At 38.8% G+C, this 17345-nt stretch overlaps 1 protein-coding gene across 4 annotated transcripts in view; it reads left to right on the top strand.

Moving 5' to 3' along the window:
* SYTL2 (synaptotagmin like 2) overlaps window positions 1–17345 on the top strand; it is a 63934-nt gene that overhangs the window by 28955 nt on the left and 17634 nt on the right. For 2 of the 4 annotated variants that reach the window (XM_055802662.1, XM_055802661.1), the window contains exons 3-8: window positions 381–529; window positions 3018–3153; window positions 9959–10031; window positions 10607–10706; window positions 11607–12488; window positions 13214–13285. In XM_055802662.1, the coding sequence (XP_055658637.1) occupies window positions 381–529; window positions 3018–3153; window positions 9959–10031; window positions 10607–10706; window positions 11607–12488; window positions 13214–13285 (1412 nt within the window). The other 2 variants (XM_027779448.2, XM_013295053.3) reach the window with 1 other exon arrangement.

Raw genomic sequence — 17345 nt, 5'->3', positions numbered from 1 at the left:
GCTGTCCTGCTAACTTATCTCAGTTTTAACCTTGGAAAACTGACCTTTGGAGACAAGAAGTCAAGATTTGCAATTACTGGAGACTTCTCTAGACCTGTCTTTTTTTTGAGAGTGTATCATATCAAAGCATTTTTTCCAAGTTACTTCAGCTGATCTACTGACGGTGACAGGGCTGAGACTCTTCCCTCTCCAGGTCATTGTTATCCTTCATAATTAAAAAAAGGAGATTACCAGGATGGAAACAGCATGCTGAGACAGCATTAAAAAACAAAACAAACCCACACCCCCCTTCCCCCAAAGCAAAAATATCTGGCCTATTCTTTTCACACAGGTAAGTAGATTGTGTGTGTATCTAAATTCTTCGTTTTTCCCCTCCTCAGGCATTTACCAGAAAAAGTCAAAGATGATGTTCAGCTAAAGAATATGAGTGGGCAGTGGTTTTACGAAGCAAAATCAAAGAGGCACAGAGATAAGATACACGGAGCAGACATCATTAGAGCTTCCATGCGCCGGAAGCCTGCCACTCTCGGTAAGCATTTGGTTTATATCTTATTTCGGAAAGGCTGACTCTTAGTTAACTAACCTCAGACACTGTTTTCTGTGAAATACAAGAATATTGGTATCTCTACAAGCAGAAAATGACGCCAAAAAATAGATTTCCCATGTAATTTACAGTGTAAGTTTTCCTCTCCCCCAGTGCTATGTGTTAGTGAGAGTAACTGTGTGGTAACTGCTAACAGGAGGGACTGGCTTGTGTTTGTGTTGGACTAAAAGCCCTCTGCACTCCTGGACTGCATTCTCATTTCCATTTTTGAGGCCCTATGAGCTATCCTGGGACATGCAAAGAATCAGATTGAGGAAATTGCTCTTTAATATGAATTTCCAAGATTTTGGGTGCTCAGGTTGAGACATCTGAGGCTTAATGGTGGATACCATCAGCTAGACCTAGTGGTTAGAACTACTGAAATATGTGCTGGGAGCTCTCACAGCTATAACTGGCATCCTGTGTCCACAATAACTTTAAATGCACCCACTATCCTCCACGTCATAGTGGGTGCCTGCAAATGATCTGTTAAAAATGCTCGTTAAATGTTTATGTGTCAGATAAGTTGCAGACATTAATTTAGTAGTACAGATAGGTAGGTAGTATATTGTATGTAAACTGAGTAATGCTCACAAGCTTGGTGCTCACTTAATATTTACTATATTCTGATTTTTTTTTTTTAAAGATCAGATTGTGGAAGATAATAATAGTGTTTAACATTGGATTTAAATAGTGTTTTGTTTGGAGAGAAACAAAACAAAAGAGAACGTAAGAGTTGCCCTACAGGACCAGACCAAAAGCTTGTGTCCCCAGCGTCCTGCCTCTGGGAGAGCCTGGCAGCATGTGTAGGCTCCAAGGCCAGGACTAGCCTGCAGCTAATCACACCTCAGGCTTTTCTGAAATAGGGGAGGTATTTCTGGATAATTTTTTTCCCATTAATTTGTTCAAGAAGTTCTTTAAAGCCATGCCTCTTTTAACATTCGCCATCTCCTGTTCTGAGGCATTTTAAAATGAAGATTTTCCGCATAAGAAGTGAACAGTTTCCTGGTCAGGTTTTGAACTGATCACCATTAACGTTATCCCTGGGAGAGAAAGTTCCTCTAATTCTACTAAATCCTTTTGATTTAAAAGGGCAAGACTCGTCAGTACAACCTAGTGAGAATAACATTTGTCATCTTTATTTTTTTAAGTTCTATTAAGGGATTTTTCTGTCTGCTAGTGGAGCAAGTAAGGTACTTCTCTCAATACTATGGATGGACTACAGCTTGCTACTTTCTATGGGTTTTGTAACTGCAATTTAACCTTGTCTTCCTGTGTCTAATCCTGCAATGTTACATGTTCTTAATTCCTATATGCCCAGAGATGAGTTTGGATAATGGCATTTTAGTCAATTTAAGGTTACTGTGTAATGGTTTGGCGTTTTTCAAGTTAACAAGAAAAGACCTGAAACAGAAAAGAATGCAAAAAAATCACAGGTAGTTAGTGCAGCATGTTTGTAGTTTTGACTGATTGTGGACTTAAAGGTTATGAAAATCAGCTGTAAAATTCTAGCTAAATTTTACAGCAATTTATAGCTTAAAGGAAAGTACTTAAAGCCCTATTATCTTAGATGAAGGTTAATTACTCCCAATATTATTGCTTGAACAAAGGGGCATACTGGTACATTCAGAAATATGTGCAATTGCTTGGTTTCAATGACTCATTTAAATGTCAAGATATTTTTGCTTGCAGTTATGGATAGCAAAAGTGAGAATAAAAATCTTGCTCATTATTGCACACTAGGAAATTCTTCATTTCTAAACAAAGTGCAAAAAGCAGCAGAGGAAATAATGTAAATGAATGTTTTGACTGAAAGAGGTTATCACAATAGGATTCTGTCCCACCCCAGAAAGAAATGCAAATATATTTGCATTTGCTGAATGAGGTGGGGCTTTTTGTTTGGGTTTTTTTTTTTCTTTTTTAATACTTACCTTTTTAACTTGTGGTATTGTGGTAATTCTATCCATAAAGGATTAGCCACCTGCTTAAATGAGAGTTATGACCAACTTCCAGTTTACTGCTGTAGGAAGGGGATAATTGGCTCGATTAACTGAACTTCAACATGTTTTCAGTTTCCTATGGTTTAATTGTTTTTGTTTCCTCAGGATCCAAGATTAAATTTTCGGTGTTTATCTAGCTACAAGAACTACAGCATCAGTCTTTACTAGTGTTATTTATAAAACTCCTCCATTTAGGATCACTTTAAGATCTAAAGCAGATGTACCTGGAGCAGCAGAGTGAAGTATTCAGACCAGTATGTGACATTTCTAGTAGCATTAAAAAAATTATGCTTTGGAAGGCACCAGATCTGCCTCTGTACACAATTCAAGTATGGTGGACTTTGAAGTAGCTGTGGGATGAATGCAAATACTTGTATTTTCTTCTTGAAGAAATGCTGTATGGGAGACAACAATATTCTTTTTTTATGTTCTAGCTGAAGTGAGTCAGAACAAATCAAACAAAGCAAAGAACAGCTGGGTTAGCAATGTTGATAAAGAAGTATTTGTGCCACCAGAACCACATGGCATTGTGGAACATCAAGAAGAAGAACAACTGAAAGCTAGTTCAAGGTAAGCTGTGTGTTTAATCACACTTAATTTGTATATATCAGGATTGAAACTTGTGAGCTGTAAGTTCCATCCAAAATATTTTACTTGCCTCTTATTTCAAAGGTAATAAAATTATTTTTCAGTATCACCCAAGGAATCTGTGCATGTGAAAGGCTGACAAATCATAGTCATGTATTAATCGTTCTGCATTCAAATGCAGAATAATCTTCAGTTTACCTTTTCAAGGAAAAAGTTGTGTAGAGTGTAGAGAATGGTCCCACACATATTGTCATGTCATAACAGTCTGGCTCCCAGAAGTGAGACCAGGATTTTCTGGTTAGAATGTCTGCCCATGATCAGTCCTCTGCAGTTAGTAATAGGGGGACAATAGCATCTGCATCTCTTCATTCAGTCACTTAATGAGACTAGATTATTGATTCAGCCTGAATTTTAAGTTTGGATCATACAAAGAATCAGAGACAGAGAAATTGCTCTTTGGAATTTTCCACATTTTTGGGTGCACAGTTTAAGCCCTCTGAGACTTTTTAAGGAGATGAAATGTATTTCAGGTGGAAAGAACCAGAATCTTTGGATACTTGCAGAAAATAAGTCAGATTCTACCAAGAAAAATAAAGGCCTTTCTGGAAAGCAGAGGCTTCCATTCAGAGTAAGGCAAGACAGACAGCTTGGATATGCCTGAATGGCTATAGTGGTTGCAGGAAAGCTGGATGATAAGTACTTTCTGAACTACAGAGGATTTTTGTATTAAATCACGCTATCTCAAGTCTGTAAACATCCCAAACAGCTTCATTTTACTTGGAAATATCCTGAGTTGCTTTCAGAGACAGATATGTCATCCCTTTAAAATACCCATGTGTATTGATTCATTGGCTGTGTGAAAAGGTTTCAAATAGCCTGCATTTGAAAAGGAATCTTAGCTAGGGTGACAGCAGGTGGAAATGAAATGTCTTTCAATGGCCAGATTCCCCAGTACCACTGAGGAAACAAGAACTAGGGTGTAACACAGATAGCTACTGCTTGTGCTTTCAGTGAAAGTGAGGTAAGAGCCAGAGTTACTTTTTAGGATGACTCTTACTTCTGGTTGTGCCATTGATCAACTCTGTAACCTTTCAATTTCTTCTCTGTCTTCTGAGTCCTTCTCTGTACCTTATCTGTTTTTTCTTTGCAGCAAGGCTTGTATCCTACTATGCACTTGTACAGTATCTAGTAGCAATTGCATCTTTCGCTTTTGTGGTCTGCAAACTGGGCACGCACATTCACGGTGAATGGCACCAAAGGTCGGTGTAAGTCTTAATAACTCTGGCTTGCATTACTTCTCTGTCTTTTCCTTTATGTATAAATATCAGTGAACTCAAAGGGGTAGTCTTATCCACATCTGAAATCATGCTGAAAAAGGTCAAATCAACTGCTTTGTTTACAAATGAAGTTGTACGGTAAGGATGATAAAGGTTGCTTACCCCAAGAAAGCTTAGCTCCCTCCCCAGATTGGCTGATAATGCTGACAGGGTTATTACTGAATGGGGGGTGGGGGTGGATGGGGTGGGTTTACAGGTGGCTTTTACTTTCAGGAGATTGTTATGGAATTGTTTCTTTATGAACAGCACAAGACATGTTGCTGTTTAGTATATCTTTTAGAATATTTTACGAATCATCTTGCACATCAGGAAAAGATGATGATACTTTAAAAGAATTACAGCCTTATGTTATTCTTATCATTATAACTCTACAAATTGTGTGTAAGCGGTAAGGAGTGATACATTTCATAAACTCTCAGGGCAGCCTTTTCAAAAATATATAACGTAACGAGGTTGAAGAACACATAGACAATTGTTTGGAATATGACTAACTTGATAGTGGTCTTTAACTTGAGGTGATTTGATGACTTATTTCAGGTCATAGCCATGTGAAGCTCAGTAGTTTTTGTCCAGGACCCTTTCCTGCCCTTTGCTCCAAATTGTGCCAGAAATTAATCAGCCTGTATACCATGTTCACGTGCGCTCGTACTCACCAATAGCTCAAGATCTTCTCTCTACAGCAAGCTCACACAGTCCAGCATTTATGGGACGGTGGGAAATGGACCTTAGGAAGTGATCAAGAGTATATGTGGCTGGATGCCTACTGGCATATACCTTGTAAAAATACTTGATTAGATGCCTCGGATTATTTGCTTCTAAAATATCAAAAGCTGAAGCAAGCAAATGTGGCAGGACTATGTGCAATTCATTGCTTAGTATTTCAGTATGGGCTTATTTCATTGTGACTGAGATTAGTCTACGCAACATTGCATGTGAGAAATTGCAGGAGGCATGATATGTTTTTAAAGTATTCCTCCTTTCTGTTCTTTTGATACTGGACTTCGAAAGAAACAGTCTGACATGGCTGTGGGCTTGTCTGTAATGGCAGGAGGTGATCAGGACTTGAGGGGAAACCCAGTGCTGGGAAAGCCCACCCCACCAGCTGGGGTGGGAAGGGAAAGCCCAAACACTACAGATATTTAATATGGCAAGGAATTAATTGACTCTTCCTCTTGCAATACAATAGTCTTAACGTGGCTACAATTAGGAGGATGAAAGTATAATCTAGAGTATCGTTCTGGAGCTTGGGACTGTGTTAAGTGAGTATTGTGGTTTAACCTCAGCCGGCAACCAAGCACCACGCAGCCGCTTGCTCACTCCCCCCCACCCAGAGGGATGGGAAGGAGGATCGGACAAGGAATGTAAAACTCCAGGGTTGAGATAAGAACAATTTAATAGGTAAAGCAAAAGCCGCGCACCCAAGCAAAGCAAAGCAAGGGACTCATTCACCGCTTCCCCTGGGCAGGCAGGTGTCCGGCCATCCCCCCAGGGCAGCAGGGCTCCGTCACACGTAACGGGGACTCAGGAAGACAAATGCCATAATTCCGGGTGTCCCCCGCTTCCTTCTTCTTCCCCCAGTTTATATACGCAGCATGATGTCATATGGTATGGAATAGCTCTTTGGCTAGTTCGGGTCACCTGTCCTGGCTGTGTCCCTCCCAATGTCCCGTGCTCCTCCAGCCTTCTCACTGGCAGGGCCCAAGGAACTGAAAAGCCCTTGACTTAGTACAAACATCACCCAGCAACAGCTAAAACCATCAGTGTGCTGTCAGCATTGTTCTCACATCAGAGCCAAAACACAGCACTGCACCAGCTACTAAGAAGAAAACTAACTCTATCCCAGCTGAAACCAGGACAGTGAGCTCACATCTTCTAGTGTCCAAATGCTACACGTGGTTCAGGTACTTGGACTTTAAAAACATTTTAAAGTGCTACTTTAAGGGTAGGTTTGTGGGATGTGTGGGGTTTCCCCCGCCCTCCACCCCAGCTCCCTCTTTCTTCCTCTAAGAGTGTGCTTCAGGCCAGCACTGGCTTGCAGGCTTTGCATAAACTGAATGACTGCTGACCTGAGGATTGGGATGAGAAGATACATGATAATGAATTACCCAGGCTTTTTTGTTCTCGTTCCTATCCTTAAACCAAAACAATTCTTACTGAATGTGAAGAAAATCCAGTTCTAGTAGATCTGTTTGTAAACTGCTGAGGGTCAAATCCAGCCCTAGGGCCAGTTCAACTGCTGTTGAGTCAGGATGCTGCTATATTAGATGGAACAGAAATCAGCCCACAACTATATTTCTAATATTAGCATAGTCATCTTCATCCCCACACCCCAAACATCTAAATTCAGTAATGAAGCTATGAATGGTGTTTTTCTTGGGTGTTATATCACTGTGGTACTTTTCTTGCATAGCAGAGTCTTTACAAGCCAGGTGTGTGAAGTGTCTGTTGAAGGTGTAACCATGCACACAGCATGAGTTTTCACAGGGTGACTCAGATTGTCAATATGAACTCTGTTCAGTGATACCATCTGTCTATGCTGAAACTCAAAAAAGGGGAATGTTAAAGGGGTTTTATCTTTCGATTTAAGATTTGTAGGTTGTTTTCTTCCCTAGGCTAGAAAATATTCTTAGCTTACGTTGAACAGGTGACAAGTGTGGTCCTAGAGTTCTGCAAGGTGAAAATTTGCACAAAAGCCCTAATTCCTAAAATCCGTGTAACTTTTCTGGAATAATAAGGTACTGGGATACCTAGATAAGGACACTTTTATGGAGTCCTGTTAAATCGCCCTAGCTTTACTCACACCAGATTCTCTACCCTTCAGGATGAGCCCAGGAAAGCTTTTTTGTTTTTTTGACTGGGAAGCCATTTCTGAGTAGACTGTATTGACAATGCATACAAATTTGGAACCCTTTTCTCCAGCTTTGCTCCTGCCTTTGCCTTGTTGCCTCTTGGTTCTTTTCCAGTGCTGTCCAGTCTGTGCTGTATGGAATCTGGGCCTTTACTGTAGTTTGTTTTGCTGAATTGCAGTGCAGAATTTTTTTAATCTGGCTGTATCTGTCAGTTTGGCTTCATACACTCTCTTAGATCAGCCTTGTGAATGCAGCATGTCTGGGAATTTTGTACAGTTTTCCCATCTGTATGGGTTGTTGACATGAAACTTAGTTATAGGATCCTGTGTAGGGTTTTTTTTTTCCTCTACTTTGTGTCTTCTTTAGAGCAGGGTTTTCAAGATGTAATGCAAAATTAACAACTCTTGATTATTCTATGGTAAGTCAGAAGTAGCGTTGCATTAAAATATTATTGAATTGTGTGTGTGTTCAGTGAGGCTTAAAGTTACCTCCCCCTCTGTAAAAAAGAATGTCTTGCTGGTTTCTTGAGCCCAGGGTACATAACGAAATTTTCCTTTTTTAAAACGAGTGAAGGCTTTAAACATTCATTACCTAGACCTTTAAAAAAAAATAAAATGAAATCATGTTTGTCCTGTTGGCTAGTAGTAGATGGTGTAGAGACATGCAAAGTGCAGGAGCACACAGATGCTCTTAAAAGCAAAAACTCAAGTGCTTTATAAAAGCAAGAATACAGACTCCAGTTCAGCAGAATAAAATTTCTTTAAATATAGATATTTTCAGACTTTTAAAAATAAAAAATGTTAGAACGAAGGTTAAAAACTGTAATGTGGGGTTATATTTTTTTGAAAATAAAAGTTGCAATATTAAGCTCTTTGAGAACTAGATTTTTTCTTATTTAAAATCGGAGAAGAATAAAAAGAACAATAATAATCTGTTATACCTACTGTGTGCATATAAAAGGCTGCTGCAGTTAATGCTGAAATACAAGAACAGTTTATTTTTTCACCCGTGAGATAGCTTCCATTACAAGATGAGCTCATACCTTAAGTTTATTTCACTATGCATTGTGGTATATTTCTTAGAGCTAGTGTTGAACCAGAAGAGCAAAGGAGAAATACAGAAATTGATAGCTCAGATTACAACTGGTATTTTTTTCCTAGCCTTTTGGTCAGGCTGCTCATTACCTTGTCGTCTTATCTTCTCCATAATGATGTTTTTCCATTTGAGAAGTGACATCACTGCCATTTTACAGACACACTTGGCAGTCCAAAGGCTGGTAACCTTTCAAGGGTGGCTCCCAGACCTTTTTTCTAAACTTTGAGGTTAACTCTACCGCACCTGGAGAAGTGGGAAGTTCTCTCTTCAGCACGGCAGACTATTGCCAGTTACCTGACTGGAGAGAACTTTGTCAGTGTGAGGAGGCAGCTCCTGTCTGAACCTGAAACTTGATGAGAGGTGGTATCCTGAGGTGCCACATCTGCCCCCAAAAGCATTATCTTGTGGCTCTGCTGCTTACCAATCAATATCTGAAGGTCTTTTCACCCATACCAAAGATCATTGACTGAAGAAATATTTAGTATTGGACTCTCCTTGTACATCTATATTGGAAAAAACATAGGAGTTTCTTTTCTTCCTAGTCTGAGGCCATATTTCCTATTTGGAGGATATTAATTTCTCCTGTCTTGTACTGTTTCCCCCATCCCCAAAATTTTAAGTGTGTAAGTTGGTTAATGCCAGCACTTTCTATAGAAAGTTAAGGTACTGAATGTGGTGGTTATATGAAGACCATATTTAAATCCACATCTGACTTCCATCTTCACAAAGTAAATGCTTTTTCACATCTGAGATGTTCAGATAAACTCAAATTATAAAAATTGATTGCTTTGGAAAAAAACCCTTGCATCATTCTGCAAGTAGATGAATACTACTTGACATAATGTAAGAGCAGTCTCTTCTAGTTGTTTTAATTTCTCTTTACCTGGGCTATGCTTAGTCAGGATCACAAGTAATAATTTGCTTTGCTTATGATATCAAACCACAGATTTTATAGATCTTCATTGAAAGAATAGCTTATAAGCTGTAGCTCTTAAGGGGATGTGCTGTTGTCTTTACATGTCACATCTTTGCTATAGTGGTGATGGGGTTCCTCTGATTTTTCTGACCTGGACGCTTTGAAGAACTCTATTTTTATCAGATTTTGGCACCTTCCTCCATTTTGATTTCAGTCCTAGAAGTATAAATGTAAGACAAGGATGGAGACAGCAACACTGATATTGTTAGGAGAGTGGCTATATTTACATAAAGCTTGCTCAAGAATCTAAAAGATTTAGAAATATGGTTTCTGTCATGCCAAGTAGAAGTTGTATTGAATTCTTTAACAAACAAAGAATTTTTTGCAAGGGAAGAAAGCAGCAGTAATATCCCCTTGTATGGTAAGGAGAAGGTTTGCTTCTAAATCTAATGAGAATTGGCTAAATAGAAAACTTCAGGTGCTGAGAGCTTATATTTGAGTATATATAAACAATTACTTGTTTTGCCTTTTCAAAAAGGCTTACTGTAATGTCCTGTTTGCTAAAGTTTTTACATGCTTTTTCTTTCCAGTTCTAAAACAACAACCTCTGTGTTAGACAAACCAGAGGAAAGACCTATGAAGGCAGCAGTCTCATCAGTAAAGGTATGACTGGTATTGAATATAGCCGAAGTTGTTGTTTACATTTTGTGTGTTTCTCAGCTTCAGTGGTAAAGACAATTAAAGATTTGAGGAAGAAAGATAAGGAGTTGGAAAAAAATAATGTTTTTTGTTTTGGAGGGAGATAATGGAAACCACTAAAAGTTCAACGCTGAAGTGCTGTTATGGCTATAGTCAGTGGCTGGCTGTGCTTGACATTACTTCCAGCCTCTTCAACCGCTGAAAAGAATTGTCCTGCTGTGTTCCAAGATCTGTAGTCACAAAATTAGAGACAATGTTATTTAACTTGCAACAATTTAGAATTTTCAACTGTCTTTAAGTGGTGGCTTATCTCTGCTGTTGGTGACTTCAAAAAGAACAAGATGAGGCTATCACTAGCACTTCTGATGATTCCTTGGTTCATATTGTTTAGGTTTTTATCATATATCTAATTTAAGAGGCATGCTTTCAGACTCTTTGCAGACAGGGTAGTGAGGCAGAGGTAATCACTGCACTTTATTTTATGAAGAGTGTGCTGGTATAACAATTTGACTGCAATTATAATCTTCATTCCCTTTTAGCAAAGAAGAAATCCATTTAATTCCACTGCATCTGGTGATAACTTGAACAGTGGGGAATCAGAAAACAGACCAGCCACTCTACCTCAGCTAACAAAGAAGGGTAAGACTAAAAAAGACTGAATTTCTTGGTGGCTTATATGGAAATTTTTACTTTCATTGCTGCCTTTTGTAAGGTATCAAAACCTGTTTTATCTTAATTATGTGGAGATATCAACTAGTTAATTTCAAACCCTATGTAAAACATATAAATATACTCAGGAAATGGCCGTTTATGTGACCTTCCAGTTACTGCTGCTATTGGTTCAACAGAAGCCTAACTCTTTGATCTTTATTTTTTTCCTTTGTTTTCTCACTCCTGTTTGTTGTCAAATTCTCCCTTTCCCACAGCATTCTCTGCAGGCAAGTAAATGAGTGGTGATGTATCACAATGCAGACATTTGAACTTGTTATTTACAGACTCATATGTGGAAATTACTCTCCTGTTTCTGTTATAAAGCTTGCTGACAGGAAAAAGGAAGACTTGCACATTAGGAATTAAAAAAAAAAAGTAAAAATTCACCTCCCTACCAGGACATAATTTCAGCATTTTACCTTGTTCCATATGAGTGTGGAAGTAGCCTGCTTCCATTTCTATAGGTTGCTGTTTATGTTCTGAAGCTGAAGGGTTGTATGTGTATTCAAAAGCTGCCCTTCCTGCAAAATATTGTCCCTTGCAGGAATAATGCTGATCAAAAATTTGGTGTGTTCTCTATCTTTAGAGTCATAAAATAGTATTTCTAGAATAAGAAATAACTGCAGGATTTTCATCTGCTAAGAATTCCTAGTACTTACAAATGAAATCAATTGTTGATTTGTGATATGTTGAATTTCCGCCTTTTACTGCAGATGTTTTTAATAAACCAGTATAATCGCTGCATTCTAGATCTGCGCTGTCATACTTCTGTGTTTATGCAGATGAATGTCATGTAAACACATGATTTCTTCTATATATGTCTTACAGAAGTTTTGTCACTCTCAGAAGAGAGCCAACCTCAACCAAACATACAAGATGATGAAACAGAGAAGCATAAGAAGCCTTCTGTAGAACCTGCTGGCGAATCGCAGAAAGGACTAGTTAAGCGTCCTGTCCCAAAAGCTAGAAAATTAATTCACAAAGCAACAGATCCAGTGTCACAAAAAGAAGACTTTGTTCCAAAACCAGCCAAACAGCCAGAGAGGATTAATGGCATTGGTACACCACCCAGGGGCATTTTGAAACGCAGTTCAAGTTCAAGTTCCACTGACTCAGAAGTTCGTGTTAGTCAGATGTTAGATGTTCAGAAAAAGAGTGGTCTTCCTACTGCAACTATTTTTGAAGGAGAAGCTGAGAAGAACTCTCTTAGGGAAGAAGCAGAAGACTCCACAGAAATTTCACTGGAAAAACTAAAACAAGTGAGGTTCTCATCTGGCACAGGCAAAGGAGAACCTCTGCAAAGCCCACAGCTCCACCATGGTAGAGAAACAGGAGAGTTCGATATGTTAGAATCTGATGAAATAAAGGGTAGTGGAAATGATGCTATTGGATCAGATTCATTTGGGAATAAGCAAACTTCTGCTGTAAAGCCTTTGGGAACCTATTCATCAGTTTTAGAAATAAAAACAATAGATGGCTTACAAGAAGATACATCGGCATCTGGCCCTTGTGACACTAACAGGTCAGTCTTCCTGGTTAATGAAACCTCGCAGACAAAGACAGTTACTCCTAAGAAACTTGAAACTCCACAGAAGACCTCCAGCAATATCCTGCCAAATAGCAATATTGAACTGAGTGCTGATGAGACATGTGAAAATAAATCCAACCAGATCTTGAGCCATGAATCAAAGTTACACAAAAACATTACTGGTAAGAGATTAATAGGAGTGAAGAATAGAATGCAGTAGCATATAGCACGTATTCGTTAATGTTTGAATCACTTGTATCTAAGAATTAAAAGCTAGGAAACAGAAATAGTAGGAATGTGCTACCTATTGCAGAATTAGAATACAAAAAAGATTATTTAGAATTTAATGCTTTAATGTAGCCAGTATTTCTAGACGTTCTGTTGGTATTCTTAAGAATTAACAATCAGACCAGAGTATGGATAGGCACCTTTATTGTGAATGATGAAAGTGAAGTGATGGCATTTGGATAAAATATCTGTCATAAGGCCTGCTAGATCTGTCTGCATAGGAACTAAAGCATTTTTGGTGTACCACTGTCAACTGTCCTTGGTAGTAATCCAGTTGTGACCTGGGGATTTGCTCCTGGGACTAAACACAAATATGCTGGGCTGTCCCCTCTTCAGGGGACATTTAGCCATTCCCTTTAGAATGGGGATGACCAATCTTATCTGCTTACATCCTCAAAAGTAGTATGATTAATCTTCCAGTAGGATATCTCAGCGCAGGAATTATTTTTCACTTTATTGCCCACAGTATGGTTCCTTCCAGTAATACAAGGACAGAGAATTCCTTTCTCTGCTAACAGTTAAAAAAAAAAAATGATATGAGAGGCTTTTCAAGATAGATCAAACATTTGTAGAGTCATGTGTCTGATTCCTAACTCAGATAAGTTTGTTTACGTTGTAGATGAACATCAGCTTTCTGCTAAGACAGAACCACATGAGATGTCCAATATCAATTCTACAAGTCTTCAACAAGGTAAGCCTGATCTTGTTGAGGAGCAAGATGCTAAAACCACTTTCAAGCCTGACAAACATGCAGATGAACTCACGAAAGTGGCTGATGAATCTGTATCAAAAGTTTTAGACTGGTTTAAAAGAAGTTCTGGTACTGAAGATAGGAAACATGTATCAGCTAAGTCCCAAGGCAGGGAACCCAAAGAGGAAGTAGAGTTCTCAACCAGAACAACAGTTCTTCCTACAGAAGACAGTGGCCTTAGCACGGATGAAAAAATGGGAGTTACGGAAGAGTTACTGTTTGGAAGGATTAATCAACGGAACAGTATTTCACCTGCATCATTTATTTCAGAAGATACGCAGCTGGTAAAAGAGAGGATGAAACTTAAGAAGGGGGAAGAGAATGAGGAACAAAATGACAAATCACTAACTGAATTTGACTGTACAAAAGCTGAAGAAAAAGAACATGGACGAGAAATCAAGGAACAAAATATAAAATCGAATCTCTTGGAACATGAAGAACACAAGTTACCAGCTCAAAAATGTGAACTGGAGAAGGCAATACAAGAAAAAAGAAGAATAAGGGAGATCAGAGCATTCTGGGAGGGGGATAAAACTATCCCCAGTCATGGAGAGCAAGAAGTTAGTATCAATTCTAATGCATCAGGTGGCAGTACATTAAAGAGTCTTGGAGGAAGTGACAAAATAAAACCAGCTGCCATATACCTACCTAATGGATTGGGTGATCAAAGCAAGAATATGCTAAGTAGTGCTGAACTAAGTTGTGCAAGCCAGGCTTCAAGAAACAAACACCAAAACTCTTTTGAGTTTGGATCAGGCCATGCAGTTGGAAAGTCAAAAAGAACGCTTCCACCTGATGAAGTTCACGTATATACAGAATTGCCAAAAGCCAGTAACTTGCAGTCAAGAGTTGGTGCCACTTCAGCTTCCCCAGAAAACAAAGAGAAAGAAGTAGATGGGAAAGAAACACTTAAAGGAAAAGCTGCTGCTTGTTTCCGACAGAAGCCCAGCTTCCAGGTTTTGTCTTTAAAAGAAAAAATTAATGAGAAGCTGAAGAATCAAATTTCAGATCCTTCACGGTTCCAGAGTTTGAGAAATTTCTGGGATACTGGGGTTAAGTTACAGAGTAGCATTGACAGGGGAGATGTTTCTTTGCCAGATAGTACCAGTCCAGTAACCTGTGAAAGAAAATCAAAGGAAGATAAAAAAAGCACAGATAATGCGAGCAAGCAAGAGTTAATTCAACAACAAACCCAAACATCTGAGAGAGAAAAAACACGGAAACTAGATTCTCTGGTATGTGAACTGCCTCTAGAATCTCCTACCCTGAATGGTCTGAACTTGACACACACACAAAATACAGACTTTATCCAGCCGGACAGAAAACCAGTTACCCCAAAACCACAGAAAAAGATGGGTCTTCCAGATCAAGAAGTTAAAGAATGTGTAGAAAAAAGTATAGTTTCATCAAAAGGACATCATGTTTCCCTGCAGTTGCTCCAATCACCTGATGATAAAGATGCTTCAAAGGAGTCAGCAGTAGATGATTGGCTATGTTTACCTGTAGAAAAAGTGGGGAACAAGACTACTCCATTAGATGTCAGTCTCCCTAAAGAAGAAGTTGCAGAGACCATGGATAAGGTTGTTCTACCTAAAGCTGAACTTGATGTATTTAAATTTGGCCTAAAGAAATTAGAAAAGGAAGCCTCTGAGACGTCATCTAGCTTGAACCTAAAAGAAAACATTTTGAAAGGGAAAGTTCTTCACTCAAATCAGTGCAAGGTCTTTGAAAGAACAGTAGAACAGAGCCATGACATTTCTCCTGCCGATAAAAAAGTAGGGAAGAGCACAGGAAAAGTGAATGTGCTATCGACAGATGAGCATGAAAACAAAAAAAGCCTCAGGGAACAGTTTAGGGAATTTGAAGGTTTCTGTCTACAGCACAAGGCAGCAGACAAAGATACTCTTGAGGGTTCCCAGAGGCCTCAAGCTGCTTTGCAGAACCTGCTTAGAGAAACCTTTGCATCTCAACCTTCTGAATACAGAAGGGTGGGAATGCAAACATCTGATGATGTGAACAGTATGTCACAAACTAATTGTAGTGTAGAATCAACATGCCAAGAAGATACTAGTCAGCCTGAAGAGGTCAGTGAGACCATAGAAAAGTCTGTTGCCCCATCCAAGGTCAGCGGCTTGAGTTCTGCTGTAGAGAAGTTGCTGAAGGAGGCCTCAGAAACACCCCCTCCTAAACCCAAAGGTGCTGACAGCATGGAACAGAGGACTGCTGAGGTGCAAGTTATAAGCACAACCCATGAGCATGATAGAGAATTGCTGCAGGAAACTGGTGAGACCAGAGAAAGATCTGCACCATCCAAGGCTGAATATAGAGTATTTGACGTTAATTTGCAGAAACTACCAAAAGAGGTCTCTGAAACATCAGCTTCTGTGCTGGAAAACATGGATAAGAAAATGCAAAGTAAAATGCAGATGAGTCTAAGTGTGCATGCTCTGCATCAAGAGAGAGATCATCCTCAAGAAATACAAGAAAAAATAGAAAAAAATTATGTTTCAAACGCTGTAAAATTCAATGAATTCAATAGCTCTTTAGAAAAACTTATTCAAGATGCATCTGAAGGTCCATGTCCAGTATCCAGAGAGTTACATAAATGGGAAAAGTTTGGGGATCATATGTTTCCATCACAAAAAGAGACTACATTCATGACACTGTTACAGCCACATAGTCCTTTAAGAAGGTATCGTACACGGATGAAGATAACTGTCAAAGGGGGAGCTCCAGAACAAAACATCAAAGCTTCAGTAAATGATCTTGCAGTAAATGAAACTGAGGGTTCTGATCTTCCTGAAAGAAATGGAGGTATTAATAAAATAGAGAAGAGAAACATGGCTCCAGCTGATCTTCCTCCCTTGGAAGGAGAGGTCAATATGACTGCAGTCAAGCCATTCAAGATAAATGAGAAAGGAAGGAAAGACGGAAGCACATCCTTGGATACCTCTGAAAAGCATTCAGAATTTAAAGCATTGTTGAAATTCAGAAGAGCAAGCACACCACTAAAAGATGAGAGCAGCTCCTCCCAGCCAGAAGGAGCTCAAATCTGCCTAATGTCTCAGCATGAGGAAAATGATGAAGAGGAAGGGGTCGGCTCAAATTTGGGATCTGGTTTTTCAGATGAAAACTCTGATTCCCACTGTGGAACCAGAAGTTCAACTTGTGAGCTGTCTGATTTCTAAAATTCATGGTGCTGGGTTGTTAAACATGGCTCCAATTATTTTTTTTTAGTAGCTAATTTAAAACATTTTAAATGAAAGTCTGTATGATACTTAATTGAATGCTTCAGATATTTGGCAAGGATGGGAAGAAATAATTAAATCCTTTAATTGGAAAGTGTTTGACAAATGCATACTACATTGGGGTAAGCCTTTTTGGTAAGGGGAGTTTAGCAGTTTGGATCAATCACATCAGTCTTCATGATTTAACCCTTTTCTTCCTCCCCTGTGACATTGTCTTCAAATTAATAATATTAACATTCAATATCTGATATTTCTTTTAATTATACTGGATTAAAAAAGGAAAAAAAAAATAATTCAGTGGCTGACTGAGTTCATTCTTTAGTTTGACCAGCTAGTCTTCAAAGGTAAATACCAGTGGAATGGCTGGATGTGGAGATATTCATTCATACCAATACCCTGTGCTATTCCACTTAGCACTGCTGCCTGTTGCACTAGCAAGTGGCCATATACATTATCTGTTTAGTAGAATTCTTATTATTTGATTGAATGCCAGCTCTAGCAAATAGTGTGTGGTAGTCATCAAAGAGCTTAAGGTAGAGGAGATAATTTCATCTTTTTAATCTCATGCTGAGAGACTGGGAATTTTTTTTTTTCACCTGGAGGCTCTGAGAAATATGTGAAGTTTACCGGGCCTGCCACTGTACTCTTGAGCCTGTTTTGAAAGTGAGATTCCAATAGAAATCAGTGGAAACTCAAGACAAATAAGAAAAAATGAAACATAATTTGCTTTTACCCATAATTACAGGCAGCAA

This window comes from Falco peregrinus, chromosome 4, assembly GCF_023634155.1.
Source record: "Falco peregrinus isolate bFalPer1 chromosome 4, bFalPer1.pri, whole genome shotgun sequence".
Classification (NCBI taxonomy): Eukaryota; Metazoa; Chordata; class Aves; order Falconiformes; family Falconidae; genus Falco; species Falco peregrinus.
This window is presented reverse-complemented; position numbering and strand designations above follow the sequence as displayed.